Raw genomic sequence first — 20,652 nt, forward strand, 5'->3', positions numbered from 1 at the left:
TCTGTAGATTTTGTTGTGAAGATACAGAATCAATAGACCATTTGTTCTGGTATTGCCCTCAGGTAGCTTTTTTCTGGTCTCAGGTTCAGGAATGGCTGAAAATGTGTAACATTAATCTAAAATTGACCCTACAAGTAGCATTGTTTGGAGATCTGGAGAGACTTGGTCAGTCAGTTACTAATATACTAATACTCTTATTAGTGAAAGTATTTATCTTCAACTCGCAATCTGTGGATGCTATTCGATTACATTACAATTGTATGTTAAACATCACAGCATAGTTGAAAGATATATATATATACAGACACACACACACACACACACACACACAGGGGCAAAAAAGTATTTAGTCAGCCACCAATTGTGCAAGTTCTCCCACTTAAAAAGATGAGAGGCCTGTAGTTTTCATCATAGGTACACTTCAACTATGACAGACAAAATGAGAAAAGAAATCCAGAAAATCACATTGTAGGATTTTTTTATGAATTTATTTGCAAATTATGGTGGAATATAAGTATTTGGTCACCTACAAACAAGCAAAATTTCTGGCTCTCACATACCTGTAACTTCTTCTTTAAGAGGCTCCTCTGTCCTCCACTCGTTACCTGTATTAATGGCACCTGTTTGAACTTGTTATCAGTATAAAAGACACCTGTCCACAACCTCAAACAGTCACACTCCAAACTATACTAAGGCCAGGACCAAAGAGCTGTCAGAGGACACCAGAAACAAAATTGTAGACCTGCACTTGGCTGGGAAGACTGAATCTGCAATAGGTAAGCAGCTTGGTTTGAAGAAATCAACTGTGGGAGCAATTATTAGGAAATGGAAGACATACAAGACCACTGATAATCTCCCTCGATCTGGGGCTCCACGCAAGATCTCACCCCGTGGGGTCAAAATGATCACAAGAACGGTGAGCAAAAATCCCAGAACCACACGCGGGGACCTAGTGAATGACCTGCAGAGAGCTGGGACCAAGGTAACAAAGCCTACCATCAGTAACACACTACGCCGCCAGGGACTCAAATCCTGCAGTGCCAGACGTGTCCCCCTGCTTAAGCCAGTACATGTCCAGGCCCGTCTGAAGTTTGCTAGAGAGCATTTGGATGATCCAGAAGAAGATTGGGAGAATGTCATATGGTCAGATGAAACCAACATTTTGGTAAAAAACTCAACACGTCGTGTTTGGAGGATAAAGAATGCTGAGTTGCATCCAAAGAACAACATACCTACTGTGAAGCATGGGGGTGGAAACATGCTTTAGGGCTGTTTTTCTGCAAAGGGACCAGGACAACTGATCCGTGTAAAGGAAAGAATGAATGGGGCCATGTATTGTGAGATTTTGAGTGAAAACATCCTTCCATCAGCAAGGGCATTGAAGATGAAACATGGCTGGGTCTTTCAGCATGACAATGATCCCAAACACACCGCCCGGGCAATGAAGGAGTGGCTTCGTAAGAAGCATTTCAAGGTCCTGGAGTGACCTAGCCAGTCTCCAGATCTCAACCCCATAGACTTTCAACTCCCTCCAAAGATTTTCTGTTGCCCAGCAACAGCCCCAAAACATCACTGCTCTAGAGGAGATCTGCATAGAGGAATGGGCCAAAATACCAGCAACAGTGTGTGAAAACCTTGTGAAGACTTACAGAAAACGTTTGATCTCTGTCATTGCCAACAAAGGGTATATAACAAAGTATTGAGAAACTTTTGTTATTGACCAAATACTTATTTTCCACCATAATTTGCAAATAAATTAATAAAAAATCCTACAATGTGATTTTCTGGAGAAAAAAAAATCTCATTTTGTCTGTCATAGTTGAGGTGTACCTATGATGAAGATTACAGGCCTCATCTTTTTAAGTGTGAAAACTTGCACAATTGGTGGCTGACTAAATACTTTTTTGCCCCCCGTTTATATGTGGCACATAGAAATCCAAAGAGGGTGGCAGCAGAGATAGGTGGGATTGAAGGAAACTGAGGGTTGGGATGTGGAACTGGAGACAAGTGGGAGTGGAGTTGCTGGGCCGGGGATAGAATGACAGTCAAAGAAAAGATCTCCCAAATAAAGTTTTTTTTAATAAGTAATTACGTTTTGAGTGACACTGTGCCTCTTTGCCTGAGGCTGTTGCCGCGCAGGTGCTTGTACACATGCATATACACAAACTTGCATTCAAACACACACATGGGCACACACAGAGACACATGCACACATGTAAATAGTGCCACACATGCACTGAAACGTATACAGTTTGCCTTGTTGTTTTGTTTTTTTGTTTTTGCATTGTTTTCTGTTTTTGTTTTTCTCTCCTTTTCCTCTTTTTTGTTAATTTTGTTGGTTGTTGGTTCATTGGGGAATGGAGGGAGAGTGATTTATGAAGTCGTGTTTTTCTTACTTTAATGTCAGCTCTGCTGCCACTGAAACCGACAGTCTCAGATTTTTAAGGGAGTGTTGTAATTCCAGATGGGTCTGATACCATTCTTCTCTTTTCTCCACAGTCTCTGTTGACAACATGGGACAGCATCTAGGTAAACACGAGCCACAGCCGCAGAGCAAGGTAAGCATCTCAGTTGGAAGTGTATGAATGCATGCTTTTGTGCAAGTATACAGGACATTAGTGCTCAGCGATTAACTGAAATGTTGGTTTATTTTTGTTTAAAAAAAAAGAAGTAAATGAACAACATTAGGTCAATTATTTTAATTCCATTTAGTAAAAATGTTTTCTGTGCACTCACCGTGCCATTTGTGCTATTTCTCTAGAGAGATTACTCGCTGGGACATGTTGTCCAACCCATCTAAGTGAAGTAAATGTGGTAATTAACTACAATGACCAGAATCCATTACGCCTATAGCTACCTGTTTTCATTGGTTCAAGCCTGCCTGTGGGGCCGGCAGACTGACGCTGAGAGCGATAGAGAGACACGAGTGGGATGGAGAGCAGTTGCTTAGGTATCTCTACCCGACAATGCATCTAATAGAGTGACAGGTGTCATTTAGCAGTCTTAAAATCTACCTTGAAGTTCTGCTGAAATAGTGATTTTGTCAGACAGCAGGCAGCTAGCCAGCTAAGCTAGCCTGCTAGCCTGAAGGAAGTCTCTTTAGGAAACAGAGGTAGATGGCTGGCTGGTTGCTTCTACCTGAGCAGAGATTAGATAATGCCTCTAAATAAAATGTTGAAATATATATCTATTTTTTTTTAAATTTATTTTATATGTACATAACAAGTGAAATATTTTATATGAATGAAGGATGGTTTATTAATAAGTGATGTGCAGATATGGGCAGTCATTGGAGTTGTATTAATGAAATAACATCATACTGAAATCAAATGTGTAATATGAACAACCACAATATTTTATTTAAGTAAAGTCATGTGAATAAATGATGGTTAGAGCCTAATAAGTGATAGTAATGGGCAGTCACTACCATCAATTATTTTATTCTATGTTGTTGCAGCAGTGAACCCACATAATGCATTTGTTTTAAAGAAATCTGAACCGATATTGAAAATGTCAAAAAGCACTAATTGCTCAGCACTACAGGACATACACAGTATACGCTTTTAGTGCACGAACAATTTGAAGTCGGAAGTTTACATACACTTAGGTTGGAGTCATTAAAACTTGTTTTTCAACCACTCCACACATTTCTTGTTAACAAACTATAGTTTTGCCAAGTCTGTTAGGATATCTACTTTGTGCATGACACAAGTCATTTTTCCAACAATTGTTTACAGACAGATTGTTTCACTTTATAATTCACTGTATCACAATTCCAGTGGGTCAGAAGTTTACATACACTAAGTTGACTGTGCCTTTAAACAGCTTGTAAAATTCCAGAAAATGATGTCATGGCTTTAGAAGCTTCTAATAGGCTAATTGACATCATTTGAGTCAATTTGAGATGTACCTGTGGATGTATTTTAAGGCCTACCTTCAAAATCAGTGCCTCTTTGCTTGACATCATGGGAAAATCAAAAGAAATCGGCAAAGAACAATTGTAGACCTACAAAAGTCTGGTTCATCCTTGGGAGCAATTTCCAAACGCCTGAAGGTACCACGTTCATCTGTACAAACAATAGTACGCAAGTATAAACACCATGGGACCATGCAGCTGTCATACTGCTGAGGAAGGAGACACGTTCTGTCTCCTAGAGATGAAAAGTACAAATCAACCCCAGAACAACAGCAAAGAACTTTGTGAAGATGCTGGAGGAAGCAGGTACAAAAGTATCTATATCCACAGTATAACGAGCCCTATATCGACATAACCTGAAAGGCCGCTCAGCAAGGAAGAAGCCACTGCTCCAAAACCGCCATAAAAAAGCCAGACTCGTTTGCAACTGCACATGGGAACAAAGATCGTAATTTTTAGAGAAATGTCCTCTAGTCTGATGACACAACAATATAACTGTTTGGCCATAATGACCATCATTATGTTTGGTGGAAAAAGGGGGACGCTTGCACGGCGCAGAACACCATCCCAAACGTGAAGCATGGGGGTGGCAGCATCATGTTGTGGGGGTGCTTTGCTGCAGGAGGGACTGGTGCACTTCCCAAAATAGATGACGACATGAGGAGGAAAAGTATGTGGATATATTGAAGCAACATCTCAAGACATCAGTTAGGAAGTTCAAGCTTGGTCGCAAATGGGTCTTCCAAATGGACAATGACCCCAAGCATACTCACAAAGTTGTGGCAAAATGGCTTAAGGACAACAAAGTCAAGGTGTTGGAGCCCTGACCTCAATCCTATAGAAAATTTGTGGTCAGAACTGAAAAAGCACGTGCGAGCAAGGAGGCCTAAACCTGACTCGGTTACACCAGCTCTGTCAGGAGGAATGGGACAAAATTCACGCAACTTATTGTGGGAAGCTTGTGGAAGGCTACCCGAAACATTTGACTCGAGTTAAACAATTTAAAGACAATGCTACCAAATACTAACTGAGTGTATGTAAACTTCTGACCCACTGGGAATGTGATGAAAGAAATAAAAGCTGAAATAAATAATTATCTCTACTATTATTCTGACATCACATTGATTTCACATTCTTAAAATAAAGTGGTGATCCTAACTGACCTAAGACAGGGAATTTTTACTAGGATTAAATGTCAGGAATTGTGAAAAACTGAGTTTAAATGTATTTGGCTAACATGAATGTAAACTTCCGACTTCAACTGTGGATGTGTAAGATAAGTTTGATCCTTTTGTTTTCATGGGAATAATACTGACACTGGTGAAGTTCAATGTGATTGTAGACTGTAGAGCCTCTTATATCATTCACAGCTTAAGCCTTTATCAGGGAAGTGAGGCAAACCTTTGGACCCTGCTGTAGTTTATTCATGCAGTCCTCCATCAGAACAATGGAGTTATGACCATAAAGAAGCTCTCAATCAAATCTGAAGCACTCAGAAAAATACAAATGGCTTCAAAACGAGTCTGGTGGGGGACTTGAACAATATAACCCTCAAATGAATGCCAGACAAAGAGTGCATTCCAAGTGACAACCTTTTCCCTTATGTAGTGCACTTTCATTTTTGGAGCTGAGTGGTGTATTTCCTTTTCAGTTATAGCACAAGGAAAGGGGAATGGGGTTGTGGTGACTGTTCTGCTGTAGGGGCCAGCTTGTTAACCACTGAGTAAGGATGTGGTGTTTGGTAAATAAGCAAGTCATTTAAGGTCTTTGTAGCCTTATATTTTTCCATGAATTGGTGTTTTTTGGAAGAATGTGAAAGTTAGCTTTTTGTTTTAATGATTTTGTATGTCAATACTGAAACGGCCCCCTCTTGAAATGTGTTGATGTTTGTAGTCATATAGGTAACTGTCAAAATAAAGGAAACACCAACAGTTTCTTAATAGGGCCACCAAGAGCCAGAACAGCTTCAATGCACCTTTTCATAGATTCTACAAGTGTCTGGAACTCTATTGGAGGGATGCAACCGTTTTGTTGATGGTGGTGGAAAATGCTGTCACAGGCACCACTCCAGAATCTCCCATAAGTGTTCAATTGGGTTGAGATCTGGTGACTGAGACAGCCATGGCATATGGTTTACATCATTTTTAATACTCATCAAGCCATTCGGTGACCACTCGTGCACTGTGGTAAGGCATAGCCACGGTGGCCAAAATAATGGCCTGCTCAGCATTTTTATTCATGACCCTAAGCATGATGGGATGTTTATTGCTTAATTAACTCAGGAATCTCGCCTGTGTGTAAAAACCTGTTTTCAATATACTTTTTATCCCACATTTACTGAAAAGTTTCCATTACTTTAGCAGTTACCTGACACTATACTGTAGCTATAGACCAGGTGTGTCAAACATACAACCCGAGCCCATTCAATCTGGCCCACGGTGGTTTAAGTAAATAAATAAACATATATTTGTTCTCATTAAAAAATAAAAATAAATATTCGACATTGAAATAACTCAACTGTATAGAAGTGAAGCTTGTCAAGCTTGCTAAAAAGCATCCAAATTTCCCCCCCAAATTTTCATAACGTTTGAAGGCAAGGAAATATACTAAATTGTAAGTGCAGACCTCCAGACCTTAGTGAAGTCCGATTGCGGCACGCAGGGCAAAATGAGCTTGACACCCTTGCTATAGACAGAACTATCTTCTACATTTTTTTTAATCACTCACTCTCTTTTACCCTACTCCTTCTCTCTCCATGCTTCTGGGGAGATGATTTTCTTCATGGGCAGTCCAGTCCTGAGAGAGGTGCTTCTTTTTTTTCTGTGGGAGTGTTGCGACTCAGAGCCGCTGAGTCTTCTTATCGACTTGCCAGATCTTAGAGTGGCGGACTGGTGTTGCCAGGCAGTGGTTGATTAGCGACCATCAGAGTGTGCCTGGGTGGTCAGGACACTGAGATTTCAGTAAGTGATGACAAAGCTCGCCTGCTACTTCTGCAGGTCAGTACGGAGACCCAGGGAGAGGAGGAAAGGTTATGTCAGGTCTCAGGAGCTAGCCTGGTTATAAAACTAGGCCGTTTCAGGTTAATGTTGGATGTGATGTACAGTATCTTTTGATTCATCATTTTCAGTAGATTCATAGCCCTTTCTTGTTCGGGTCACAGAATCAGAACGAGGCATTTCAAATGACACACTGATGACTGTTTGAACACTTCTGGTGATGGACTGATTCCCAACTCACATTTCATTTTAAATATTACCCTGTTACACCTCAGAAAGATTACATTTCCTTGCTTGTCATTGCCATGGGTGGGACCCCTATGCAAGCTAAACCGCTCGCTCAAAATCGTAAAATAATCATAAAATAGAACTCATTAAACTGTAATGAGTGTAGCTGTGGAGGGCACAGTGTTGTTACTTACTCAAGAAGAGTCATTTGTGTGTTATGTTCATTAAAATGGGAAGGACAAAGCAGTATCTGCATGGCACAATGCGTTTTTTGACAGATGGTCGTTTAGACATCCCACCAATGAAATTCTCACTCTTGGTAGGCATATACAGTGGGGAGAACAAGTATTTGATACACTGCCGATTTAGCAGGTTTTACTACTTACAAAGCATGTAGAGGTCTGTAATTTTTATCACAGGTACACTTCAACTGTGAGAGACGGAATCTAAATCAAAATCCAGAAAATCACATTGTATGATTTTTAAGTAATTCATTTGCATTTTATTGCATGACATAAGTATTTGATACATCAAATACTAATGTTACTAATCGTCAGTGTTACTAATCAACCCTGATGAAGACAGCTTGGCTGTCGAAACATTGGTATTACATTTTTGCATCTGAGCTCCTAGAGTGTGCGGCTCTCTTTTATTTTCAAGTCTCTACTCCGCTAGCCATCACCTCGTCTTTATAGGTGTGCGTTTCTTTTTCTTCACTAATCGTCAGTGTACCAAATACTTGTTCTCCCCACTGTATGTTGCCGTGGTGATATCTGATGCGTTATGTTAGGCCATTCAATGTCAGCGGCTACTTTCATCATCGCGTCACCCACATCCATCCATCCACCCACCCACCTCACACAATACACAGAGACGAGAAAAAAACCATCAGTGACCCATTTCCTTCTGTAAAGATGAATGGACTATTGGGCAGATAATTATGAATTACATTTGACATTTTAGTCATTTATCAGATGCTCTTATCAAGAGGGACTTACAGAAGGGAGTGCCTACATTTTCGTATTTTTTCGTATGATTCAGCTTATGGTCAATTTCATACTATCATTAGCTCAGGGCCAACGGTCCACGAGAGCCTATTCAGCAGTCCCATCCAAAGAGCCCAGCTGTCCAATAACGTTGAGCTCATCTCAACCTTCCTACCCAGTGAGTGATGTCATGTTTGATATCATTGTCTCAAACACGGGTGCTTTTACCCTTTTGGGAAAAATCTGTCAGTTCCATCATCAGTTAATTTTATGTTTTTCTGTTGAACGAGCCTACATTAATTATTAAATTAAAGAGCTTTTAAAAGTCAAAAGTATAATCAGTCAATGGGGGTGTTTGGTAGGGATGGGGGGGATAAATCGATACAGTTGAGTGTCGCAACATTTATTTTTTACTATATTATATAGACTCTGACTCCAACTATGAATTCTCTAAAAGAATGAAGGTTAAATTAAGCTACTGCTAGTCAGCTTTTCCTGCGCAAGAACTTCAGTGTTTCTCCTTCTATAACTTTTTCTCCATCTTCCTTTTAAAAGGTAAGCCAACATTTTCAGCATTTTTATTACCATGACTGAAAAAAATCTCTCGTCACTCTGCCTCAGACATATAGTGAGCAATATGTTTGGGACATTAAATTGCAGTATCAAATTGCAATACATGATGGAACTTCCATCAGGAGCTAGCCCCGAGCTAGGCCCATATACCAGCTAATTCTGAGGCTACAATACCTCTTTTGCCAATTGGCCTAGACCTTTTATTGTCGACATGGAGCCCCGCCGATCCATCACGACTGGACTGCCGATGTGATTGCCCGATGTGGTCTCAACAGGCTATTCTGTCACGATGTCGCCAGAGAACCATCTACTAGCCCCGGGCCTGCTAGCTTTTCTGAACGCTGTGTCCCCTGCTCGCCTAGCGTAGTAGTGACTACCGAATGGCACCCTGACTCACCTATTGTTGCTCTTTTGACCCTATGATCACTCGGCTACATAGTTGATGCCCCCTGGACTGTTTCAATAACACAGTACCTCATTTTGTTTACCTGTCGGCCCCAGCCTCAAAATCAGGTCCTGTATGTACCTAACTGACCCGCTCTGCCCATTTCATCACCATTTACCCGTTGTCTTAGCTCTCCTGATCAACAGCTGTGATTGCTCATTCTCTCTAATGTCAATATGCCTTGTCTACTGCTGCCGTGGCTAGTTCTTATTGTTTTATTACACTGTAGAGCCCTCAGTCCTGTTCAAAATGCCTTAAATAGCTCTTTTGTCCCACCCCACACACATGCGGAGACCTCACCTGGCTTAACTGGTGCCGCCAGAGACAAAACCTCACATCGTCACTCAACGCCTAGGTTTACCTCCACTGTACTCACATCCTACCATACCCTTGTCTGTACATTATGCCTTGAATCTATTCTACCATGCCCAGAAATCGGCTCCTTTTATTCTCTGTCCTCAACGCACTAGACGACCAGTTCTTATAGCCTTTAGCCGTACCCTTATCCTACTCCTCCTGTTCCTCTGATGATGGAGAGGTTAACCCAGGACCTGTAGCCCCCAGATCCAATCCTATTCCCCAGGTGCTATCATTTGTTGACTTCTGTAACCGTAAAAGCCTTGGTTTCATGCATGTTAACATCAGAAGCCTCCTCCCTAAGTTTACTTTATTCACTGCTTTAGCACACTCCACCAACCCTGATGTCCTAGCCGCGTCTGAATCCTGGCTTAGGAAGGCCACCAAAAATTCAGAAATGTCTATCCCCAACTACAACATTTTCTGCCAAGATAGAACTGCCAAAGGGGGTGGAGTACTTTCCTCACCATCTTAAATGTAAGCATGCCCCATTCAAAAATGTAGAACTAAGAACAGATATAGCCCTTAGTTCCCCCCCAGACTTGACTGTCCTTGACCAGCACAAAAACATCCTGTGGCAGACTGCATTAGCACAGAATAGCCCCCCGCGCTATGCCCGTTTTCAGGGAAGTTAGGAACCAATATACACGGTCAGTTAGGAAAGCAAAGGCTAGCTTTTTCAAACATACACTTTTCATCCTGTAGCACAAACTCCAAAAGGTTTTGAGACACTGTAAAGTCCATGGAGAATAAGAGTGCCTCCTCCCAGCTGCCCACTGCACTGAGACTAGGAAACACCGTCACCACCGATAAATCTACGATAGTTGAGAATTTCAATAAGCATTTTTCTATGGCTGGCCATGCTTTCCACCTGGCTACCCATACCCCAGTCAACAGCTCTGCACCCCCCACAACAACTTGCCCTCAAGCCTCCCCTATTTCTCCTTCACCCAAATCCAGATAGCTGATGTTCTGAAAGAGCTGCAAAATCTGGACCCCTACAAATCAGCTGGGCTAGACAATCTGGACCCTCTCTTTCTAAAATGATCCACCGCAATTGTTGCAAGCCCTATTACTAGCCTGTTCAACCTCTTTCGTATCGTCTGAGATCCCTAAAGATTGGAAAGCCACGGTGGTCATTCCCCTCTTCAAAGGGGGCGACACTAGACCCAAACTGTTACCGACTTATATCTATCCCACCCTCCCTTTTCTAATGTCTTCGAAAGCCAAGTGAACAAACAGATCACTGACCATTTTGGATCCCTCCGTACCTGCTCCGCTAGGTAATCTGGTTTCCGAGCTGGTCATGGGTGCACCTCAGCCATGCTCAAGGTCCTAAACAATTTCATAACTGCCATCGATAAAAGACAATACTGTGCAGCAGTCTTCATCGACCTGGCCAAGGCTTTCGACCCACCCGTAGCACACTCTTCAGCAGGTATATTTCACTGGTCATCCCCAAAGCCAACTCCTACTTTGGCCGCCTTTCCTTCCAGTTCTCTGCTGCCAATGACTGGAACGAATTGCAAAAATCACTGAAGCTGGAGTCTTATCTCCCTCACTAACTTTAAGCATCAGCTGTCAGAGCAGCTTACTGATCATTGCACCTGTACACAGCCCATCTGTAAATATCCCACCCAACTACCTCATCCCCATATTGTTATTTATTTTTTGCTCCTTTGCACCCCAGTATCTCTACTTGCACATTCATCTTCTGCACATCTATCACTCCAGTGTTTAATTGCTAAATTGATATTATTTCACCACTATGGCCTATTTATTGCCTTACCACCCTAATCTTAGTACATTTGCACACACTGTATATATACTTTTCTTTTGTGTTATTGACTGTACGTTTGTTTATCCCATGTGTTGTTTGTGTCGCACTGCTTTGCTTTATCTTGGCCAGGTCACAGTTGTAACTGAGAACTTGTTCTCAACTGGCCTACCTGCCTCAATAAATGTGAAATGCAAATAAAACATATAGAATTGTGATACATATAGAATGGCAATACATACTGTATCATATCGACACCTAAGTAACATGATAATGTCGTGTTGTGAGATCCTGGCAATTCCATGCCCTAGTGTTTGGGTGGTCATTCTGATGCTGGTTAGCCCTCTGTGGTTTGTCCTGTCCACTCAGTAGAATAAACCGGATTAAGCCAAAGTCTTAGAGAGCCTTTGTGCTCGCTGATGGATGACATTTGTTTGACGTAGCCATTTTAACTTCTAACCATTGGCTGTATAACACACCTAATCAAAAATGGGACCGTGTCAAACACTTTTGCTCTCAAAGACACTGGACATTATATCAGTGTTGATGTCTACTGTGTATGAAGTCATTCATCTTAGCCTATAGGCTGGCGTGTTGTTTTATAAACATGAAGATAAAACCTTTGGCTCTGACGTTGCTTGACTCATAGAAAGAGAATAGTAATTCTTCTATTTCTATGGCTTGATGTCTGTAAGGCCTTGAGTGGCTTTGTACTGTAGGTAGTGAATACAACACGTAAGATAACAACATTCTCACCTTTTTGTTTGATTCATTTGAGTTTCATGTTTCTCTCAAGAATTGTCCATATGACCTATGGTTAAAAGCCTAACTTAAAGGCCTACATTTTATAGTTTTGAGGTCCATGCTCAAAGTGTTTTTGTCTTTTCATAGATGGTAGACCTTTACCTGAAACAGTTTTCAGAAGAGGTTTTAATCTGCTGTTATTCCATTTGCTCTATACATAAGGTCAGAGATCATGGCATAAGGACGTCGTCATTGGCGCCATAAAATTTAAAAAACGGATCTAACAAAGTGGATATTTGTCCAATCCGTAGTTATTTTTGTGTCCTAACAGGCCCACAATGTGGTTACTAAAATCTGATCGACATATACTGTATATTTGGTTGTTTTCGATGCATAATATTTAGAAGTTGTCCCTTTTTCAGGTTTCATTTATTTATTTTTTGCTAATGGTTAGCTCTCGCTTGGATAAGGTGGTAGCTAGCCAAATAGAAATCGGTGGTGGAAGTTGAAGTAATTTTTTACTGTAATGTCGTTAATTGGTGATTATGAAATTAACATGTATTGAGGTTGACATCCAAACAAGCCTCATACTTAGATGTGTACCCCAACATAGTGTTGAATACACATGAATAAATGTAGGCTAATTATACAGGCTGCACTGAGATATTCTGGATCTATCCCCGGGGGGTTTCCATGGTTTTCGTTGAACTCTTACCTGTGTTTTGCATATACAGTTGCTGCCTCAATGCTGTGTGGTCCACCGATAAGGACAAGTAGAGGCTCATTTAACAATAACACACCACTGTTTTCAGTCAGGTTGGGTCTGAGAGCTGCTACTTTACTGAAAAAAAAAAAGCAGAATGCGATGCCGCCGCAATTGAACAGAACAAAGATGATTAAGAGGTGAGTTGTTTTCTCTGTGTCTCGCTCTCCGAATACCGGAATTGCACCCCACCTATTGTTCCTGTCTGTTGCGGTGTGTGGGTGGGGAGGAAAGAGGGGGCTTTAAATGGCGAGTAATGTACTTTAACGACATCAGGTAATTAACCTGCGCCTTGCCGAAGTCAATTTGTCACAGATTTTGAAATTACAGCAGAGAAAATAGGCGCGCCATTAAAATTCAGCTGCGCTGCAATCAACTTTTGCCCGACTCTTCTCCTCCTCCACCGCATAATGGAATTAGAAAAGACAGAGGGAGAAAAAAAAGGGAAGACAGCCTTTTTTTGAACGGTGTCAGAAGCACAGAATAACGAGGCCTTTAACGTTCCTGGCGTGGGCTTACCTAGACAACAGGACAGTGACAGGGGAAAACCAGGCTAGGGCCTGCCTGTCCTGGCCACCTGTCCCGGGGTTGATGAGGATGTATGGGGCTCTGTCAGACTCAGCCGGCCTGCTGGGTACCAGAAAAAAAGAACAGGAGAGCCCAGCCCTGGCAGGCTCACAGTGGTAAGGCAGGCAACCAAATACAGGTTTCAATTGGTTCCCGTTTCTGCAAGGCACAATCTTTGAGAGAGCTGAGACCAGAGTGGGGAGGAGGAAAGTGGATAAAGAGAGTTCGCAACTGATAGATAAGGTGTCAAATCAAAGACTGATGTCATATTTTTAAATTTGTGTTGCTGTCTTTGTTTTACCTTAGGTCAGTATGTGCTTATCCGGGTTTCCGTCCAACCTTTTTATGTGAGTAAAACACGTTGGATAATAAAAACATGTCATGACAGGCCTAATGGAAACAGCAAATTTGTCGAAAAAATGAAATATGCTAGACAAGGTGGGATCTTTTTTATTTATAAAATGTATTGTGTGAAATGTAGGTAGAAATGCTTTTTTTGTGCAAATATTTCTATAATAACCATCATATTGAAGTAAACTTGGAGTCACTCGATGACATGTTGTGTGGTCCTCCCATTACTAAAGCATGCAGATTACTAGGCTACAGATGAAATAAGTTACGTTGAACTTCACCAGGTGGTGAAAGTGCAAGGTGATGACCTTGATGCTCATTTCCAATACATTTAGAGGGTCTTATTCTGGGTACATGATGATCGACGCTTGGTTGTCATTTGACAAATTCAAATAATCTTGCTATTTTGTTCATGAAAATGTCATCATGTTGGCTGTGCCCTCAAGTAGTCTATGTATCTGCAAGCTGTTGGCTAAGGTGTACGTACCAGTACCAGAGGTGGCACATTCGCTATGTAACACATTGTTAGTGACAAAACCGTCAGTAGAGGTGGAAATGCGATGGAAACCCATTTTAACTTGTATTTTTATTCAATACATGGGGATTTAACGGCAAAAGTTATTTTTATGTGGACTCTGTCATCACGCACATACTTTTTATCCACAACAAGTTAATTTGATGGAAACACATCTCTGGTGGGAAAATGCCCATATTTTATTTATACAGATTTTTGAATATTCACATGATAATCTGTCAATTGGATGGAAACCTAGCTAAAAATGAATAGCACAATAGAATTAGCGTCTTTTTAATTGCATTTTCAGTGGAGTGGATGGCCTAAACACAAAAAGTATTCAATATAAACAATACATTTAGAGTATTACACTCATGTGATTTAGTAGTATGCATTTAGTATTATGCATGCTCATTTGACGGCGGTCTTTCTCTCTGGCAGTGTCATCTTCACATTAATCAGAGCGTCGACTTGGTGTTTTATCAACACAGCATTGTGACAGTGCTGAGTGGAAGCGAGAGGACCACATCATGTTTCGAGAAGTCAGTGGAGGTCACATGTTGAATCCAATGCTGGATATCCTTTGGGTGGTGACACACTCAAACTGGTGCGCCTGGCACCTACTACCCATACCCTGTTCAAAGGCACTTAAATATAAAGAGATCAAAACTTTCACCTGGTCAGTCTATGGCATGGAAAGATCAGGCATTCCTAATGTTCTGTATATTGAGTTGTAATATTTTTCACCAGGTGATCCAACCAGGGGAGGGCGTGGTAGGGGGGAAAAAAAAGAAAAGGGATCAAAAATGATGCAAGTACTGTTATTTGATAGACTAATCTGCCTGCTTGTATCACAGCTGATATATCCCCCACACACACAACAATGATTCCAAGCCAACCATTATGGTGCTGGCTAAGGCCTTATGCATACACTGAGACACACGTACATCGAGGATAGGACTATTTATCCATCCTCACAAAGCAGATTTGGGAGACGTGGTTGTGTCTGAGGAAAATTTAATGCATTATCAGGCCTGTGGTAGAATCCAATCTCCTGTCTGATAAGCCTGCATTGTGAACTGTTGTGGAGACCCTAATCCATGTCCAACTTCCAGAGCTGTTGATCACGTTCTGCCATTTTGAAAGCCACCTTATTGGCTTTTTCTCAGTTTCAAGAGAGTCATATTGTATTGAGTAAATGCATTGTGGATGAGGAGAGGCAGCGTGTAAATCCAGTCTCCAGTGGAGGGAGCCTGAGGCTCAGTTAGTGATCCTGAAGTTAGGCTATTGTCCACGCATTCCTGCCCTGAGAGGAGTTTCTTTTTGTGTTGTACTGTAACTTACACACTCTCATGTTCCTGCCTGACTGGAATTGTGTTCAGTAGCAGATATGGGTTGAAATACTATTTGAGAGGTTTCAAATACTTTGAGTGTTTGCTTTAGCCTGCCTGGGAGTGCCAAATGGGCAGGGTTAGCAGTTTTGGGCCTTTTTTATTGGTTCATTAAGCCAGGTTAGTGTAATCGAGCACAGATAAAGTATCTGAAATTATCTCAAATAGTATTGAACCCAGGTATGTTCAGTATCTTTCCCTAAAGTTAAGGGGGTCGTAAATAGCTCCTTCTCATTTGTTTCAAACCTATTTGTTCATGCTTGGGTAGCCGCAGAAGCGCTACCCTTCCTGTACTTGCTCTCCCCCATGTTACGCAATCATTCCCCATAACATTCATGTTCACTGCTCTCCGAAACAAGGAAGTAAAACTCCCCACAACATTCCTTTAAGGTAAAGAGAGTATCTCCGGATATTACTGCTAGAACGCAAATACATTCCACATTTGGAGACCTACGCAGGGACAAATGCAGCAGATATATTTATTTCGTATTTAACTTTTATTTTTTTACAGAGAAGAACGGATTCTTATTTGCAATGACGACCTGTCGAACACAGCAGACAAGCACAGCAGAAAGTCTTTGACTAGGTAATATTCATGAGACTAGGGTGCCTTGCAGTTGTACAGATGAGTGTTGTTTGATGCTGATACTTGTTTTCACCATTAATGTCACAGCACCACTGACATTTATCCTATTACATTTTGTGCATGAATATACTTTTGAACACTAATTTGTTTTGCGCATAATTAAAGTGGGATACATGCTGTTAAATTACCAGCTCTTTGTATAATTATTAATTGTAATATTGAATTGTCAATTCGCTGAGGGCTATCATTTTCCCTGATCTCAAGTAATTGCATGTTGGTACTCTGATAAAACATCCTTACAGTTTAAGTTCAATGTGATCCTTCTTGGTCTATTTCCTGACACTGATTTTTATATCTGTGGCCAGCAATATTGCTTTACTCTCTGTTTGAAATAGATATTCTCAAGATGCGGATTTAGAAGTTGTACGATCCCTCAGTAAGACTACATCCTTTTCGTCGAGGCCAAGCTTTTTGTTTGGTATTGATGAGCTATAGGCTATAAGTATCCCTTGGGAATAGAGTATTGTTGTTTTCTTGTTCTAAGAACAATGTCAAATTCCTAGGTGGCCACATGATTTGCCATGTCATGGGTGCTTAAGACTTTTGGCTAATTACCCTATACACTAGTTTGGTTGCAGGTGGTTTGAAATAAGTCTATTTTTCAAGTTGGAGGCTTTGAGGAGCCTGAGGCGGGTGACTTGTGAGCAATCATACTTAATGTGAGTAGGTCTGTGCGATTATTGTGAACATTTGCAGTGTGAGCACATCCTGCTGTTTGAGAAGAAATCTGTGGGATGGAGTCTCCAAGTCCCCGTTCACCATTCCTCTCGGGGATGAACACAAACGCTTAAGGGCACAGCTATCAGAGAGGAATCGGATAAGACCGTGACCTTTGACTCTCTAAGAAATTTCTCCAAGTCATGAGGGGTTCCAATCACTACATTCCAAATCCCCCCCCCAGACTATAAGAGCTTAGAAAGCTTTCGGAAACTACAAATGGAAAAAAGGAGAACCAGCTCATCTTTTATATACATCCATTCGAAAGCCCATCCAATTGATATTAGATAAAGACATTTTCAAAAGGTAGCATTTCAAGAAATATCAGACTGATAGGCCTAACCTTGGAGAAATAGATTGGCATGCTTTATATGAAGAACCTCTTTGAATATAGAGAACAGACAGATTCCGGTTGAGATTGCATTCTCTCCCAGTCGACCTGTTTCTGCAGCAAGAGTAGGTATTATGCTGCTAGATTTAGCATTAACCTCCGCCTCGGCCCTCCTCAAAAAGGTGAATTTTATTCCCCCGTTATTGTGGTGCGAGTGGCTGGTCTTATCTCGTGCTGTGTAGCAGAGGCAGCGAAGCCCCAGGGGCCCAATACTGCTGTGCTGCTACCCTCCATCTGTCCTCTCCCCCTGGGATGCTCTTCTCAACAAGATGGAAATATTATCCCTCTATTATGATAAGCAGGTGCAAAGTCACGTCGTCAGCTTCTGCCTGTGGATGGTGACAAGAAGGCTAGGCCGCCGCTCATGTGGCTGCATAGCCCACTTTGTAGAAATAAAATAGTTTTCAAAGTCCTCCATGGTTTGTGATAAAAAGCAGTCTGAGAAGCGAGGAGGGGTGTTATCTTTTTTGGGAGGAGATGGTGGGGGAAATGTGACTGGAAAGGGGATTTCAAAATGTTTCGAATGGTGAGTAATGGGAAATTAATACAGTATATTGTAAAGTTAATGTACCACCACTGCTCAGATAATGGTACATTTTAATAGGAATTCATGGAATGGGATGCGTAAGACACTATTGACTTCAAGGTACACTTAAAAAGAACACAATTTCAGTCCAGCTGAGTCACCATAATATCTTGAACACACCATGAGCTTGGTTCCCGGAAACAGCTTCTTTAGAGGGCCAATTGTCTATATTTCTAATGTATATTTGTTGTTGACGTTTGTGCATGTGCGCTTGTGTGTGTTTGCACGTGCGTTTTTGTGTTTTGTGTGCGCATTTACACTGAGTGTACAAAACATTAAGGACACCTGCTCTTTCCATGACGTCGACTTACCAGGTGAATCCAGGTGAAAGCTATTTCTGTTCCCTTATTGATGCCACTTGTTAAATCCACTTCAATCAGTGTAGATGAAAGGGAGGAGACAGGTTAAATAATGAATTTTAAGCTTTGAGAGAATTGAGGCATTGGTTGTGTATGTGTTGCCATTCAGAGGGGGAATGGGCATGACACAATATTTAAGTGCCTTTTGAATGGGGTATGGTAGTAGGTGCCAGCCAACTTGACACAACTGTGGGAAGCATTGGTGTCAACATCGGCCAGCATCCCTGTGGAGTGCTTTCGATACCTTGTAGAGTCCATGCCCCAATTAATTGAGGCTGTTCTGAGGGCAAAAGTGGGGGGTTCAACTCAATATTAGGAAGGTGTCCTTAATGTTTTGGGGTCACTTAGAAAGGTCCTTGTTTTTGAAAGAAAAACACTTTTTGTCCATTAAAATAACATCAAATTGATCAGAAATACAGTGTAGACATTAATGTTGTAAATGACTATTGTAGCTGGAAACGGCAGATTTGTTTTGGAATATCTACATAGGTGTACAGAGGCTCATTATCAGCAACCATCACTTCTGTGTTCAAATGGCACGTTCAGTTAGCTAATCCAAGTTTATCATTTTAAAAGGCTAATTGATCATTAGAAAACCCTTTTGCTAAGCCCTTTCTTCTGAAACTCGTCAGTCTATTCTTGTTCTGAAAAATGAAGGCTATTCCATGTGAGAAATTGCCAAGAAATGGAATATCTTGTACAACGCTGTGTGCTACTCCCTTCACAGAACAGCACATCTGGCTCTAATCAGAATAGAAAGAGTGGGAGGCCCCGGTGCACAACTGAGCAGTAGTGTGGGTGTGTAAGTGTTTAGAGGAGAGGGAGGTTAATGCATTTAGCAGTGTTTTTTTGCTAATATGTACGTCCCCAAAATTCTGCAAATGTGCCTGACTTTTGTGTGCTGCGATTAATTCAGGTAAGGCTCTAAACAAATATCAGATTTGGCTCCATGTGGCTGATAATGAAAGACCTCTGTTCTGTTGCCATGGTATCTCCGCTCACCTCTTTCTGTTTTGTGCTCTCTCTCTCTCTCTCTCTCTCTCTCTTTCTTTTAAAGCCTTTGTCAGCAGAACCAGAAGCAGAACAGACCATAGAACCAGCACCCATTGGTGAGACCATGGCAGAACCCGAATCACAAGACGAGGTCTTTGGTAAAGGAGTTTCTTTTTATTTGTTGTTTTTGTGATTTTTGGTGAAGAACATAAGCAGACACAAAGCAAATTCTGCCATAATACATACAGTTACAAAAGATGGAAAGGGTCGTGATTAAATAAGACTTGTTTTCCCCTATGCTACAATGCTGTTGCATCATAATGATTTAAAGGTTGTAATAAAAGGTGTTCCCTAAATGCCTTATCTGAAAGCCCCTCACCCGAAAGATCTCTGAAACATCGCTTCAAGTGGAATAAAATAGGTGCCGGTACTCTAGGGTGCCAATATTTTGCATGGGTTTCTGGTACTAAAGTGGAACATTTGAGTTGCTGGTACTCTATACCAGTCAGCAATGGCCCACTTCAAGCAGTTACCTTTTAAAGGATTTAGACAGTGTGAACCTTTTTTCAGCGGCAAGAAAAAGAAAACTGTGCTTCTTAACACAAATGCAGACCATCTCTCAATGCGGAGTATCTTTCAGTTCAGGGTCCGGGTGATGACAAGGTATCCGTGGCCCAGGGATTCATTGCTAATGGTGATGGGTGTGACCCAACCTGGTAATGGAAAGAGTGCTACATCCCCTGTTCCCTCCCTCCGCACACTGTCAACCTGTAAAATGAGGTTGTGTTTCATCTACCTCTACTGCTCTAGGCTACTTGGACTGTCTGATCTAATATTAAATTGAGAGCTTTGCACATTTTGTATTCACTGTGGATGCATCCCAGGGTATGACTCGACAAAAAAGAAATGTAGAAATACAAGAAATGTATAAAAAGATGATTGTGCCCTAACTGTAGTACTCTAACCTAACAGGTGAGGGCAGAATCCATTGTGTTATAGCAGAGCCACAGAAAGCTGACAGAGTCCTAGCTGGTTGACCACACTGATTTCTCTACAGTGGTGGAGATGGCTACCAGTAAGGAGGCAAACGGTGCACTTTAGAAATGCTGATGTGAGTTAGTTTCATATTTTACATGAAGTGTTCTAAATCAAATCATTTGGACATACAGTACCAGTCAAAAGTTTGGACACCTACTTATTCAAGGGTTTTTCTTTATTTTTACTATTTTCTACATTGTATAATAATAGTGAAGACATCAAAACTATGAAATAACACATGGAATCATGTAGTACTTTTTTTTTTAAACAAATTAAAATATATTTTAGATTCTTCAAAGTAGCCACCCTTTTCC

General features: G+C 41.2%; 1 protein-coding gene across 3 annotated transcripts in view; it reads left to right on the plus strand.

The window, feature by feature from the left end:
• Positions 1-20,652, plus strand: part of LOC112223130 (myelin basic protein) — a 53,103-nt gene that overhangs the window by 14,524 nt on the left and 17,927 nt on the right. The window contains exons 1-3 of one of the 3 annotated variants that reach the window (XM_042304464.1): positions 2,544-2,558; positions 16,120-16,194; positions 19,365-19,458. In XM_042304464.1, coding sequence (XP_042160398.1) covers positions 19,425-19,458 — 34 coding nt within the window. In that variant the 5' untranslated portion in view covers positions 2,544-2,558; positions 16,120-16,194; positions 19,365-19,424. Of the gene's footprint in view, positions 1-2,499; positions 2,559-15,959; positions 15,999-16,119; positions 16,195-19,364; positions 19,459-20,652 lie in introns of those variants that run through there. The other 2 variants (XM_024386110.2, XM_024386109.2) reach the window with 2 other exon arrangements.

The sequence above is a fragment of the Oncorhynchus tshawytscha genome, linkage group LG23 (assembly GCF_018296145.1).
Source record: "Oncorhynchus tshawytscha isolate Ot180627B linkage group LG23, Otsh_v2.0, whole genome shotgun sequence".
NCBI classification, from domain to species: domain Eukaryota; kingdom Metazoa; phylum Chordata; class Actinopteri; order Salmoniformes; family Salmonidae; genus Oncorhynchus; species Oncorhynchus tshawytscha.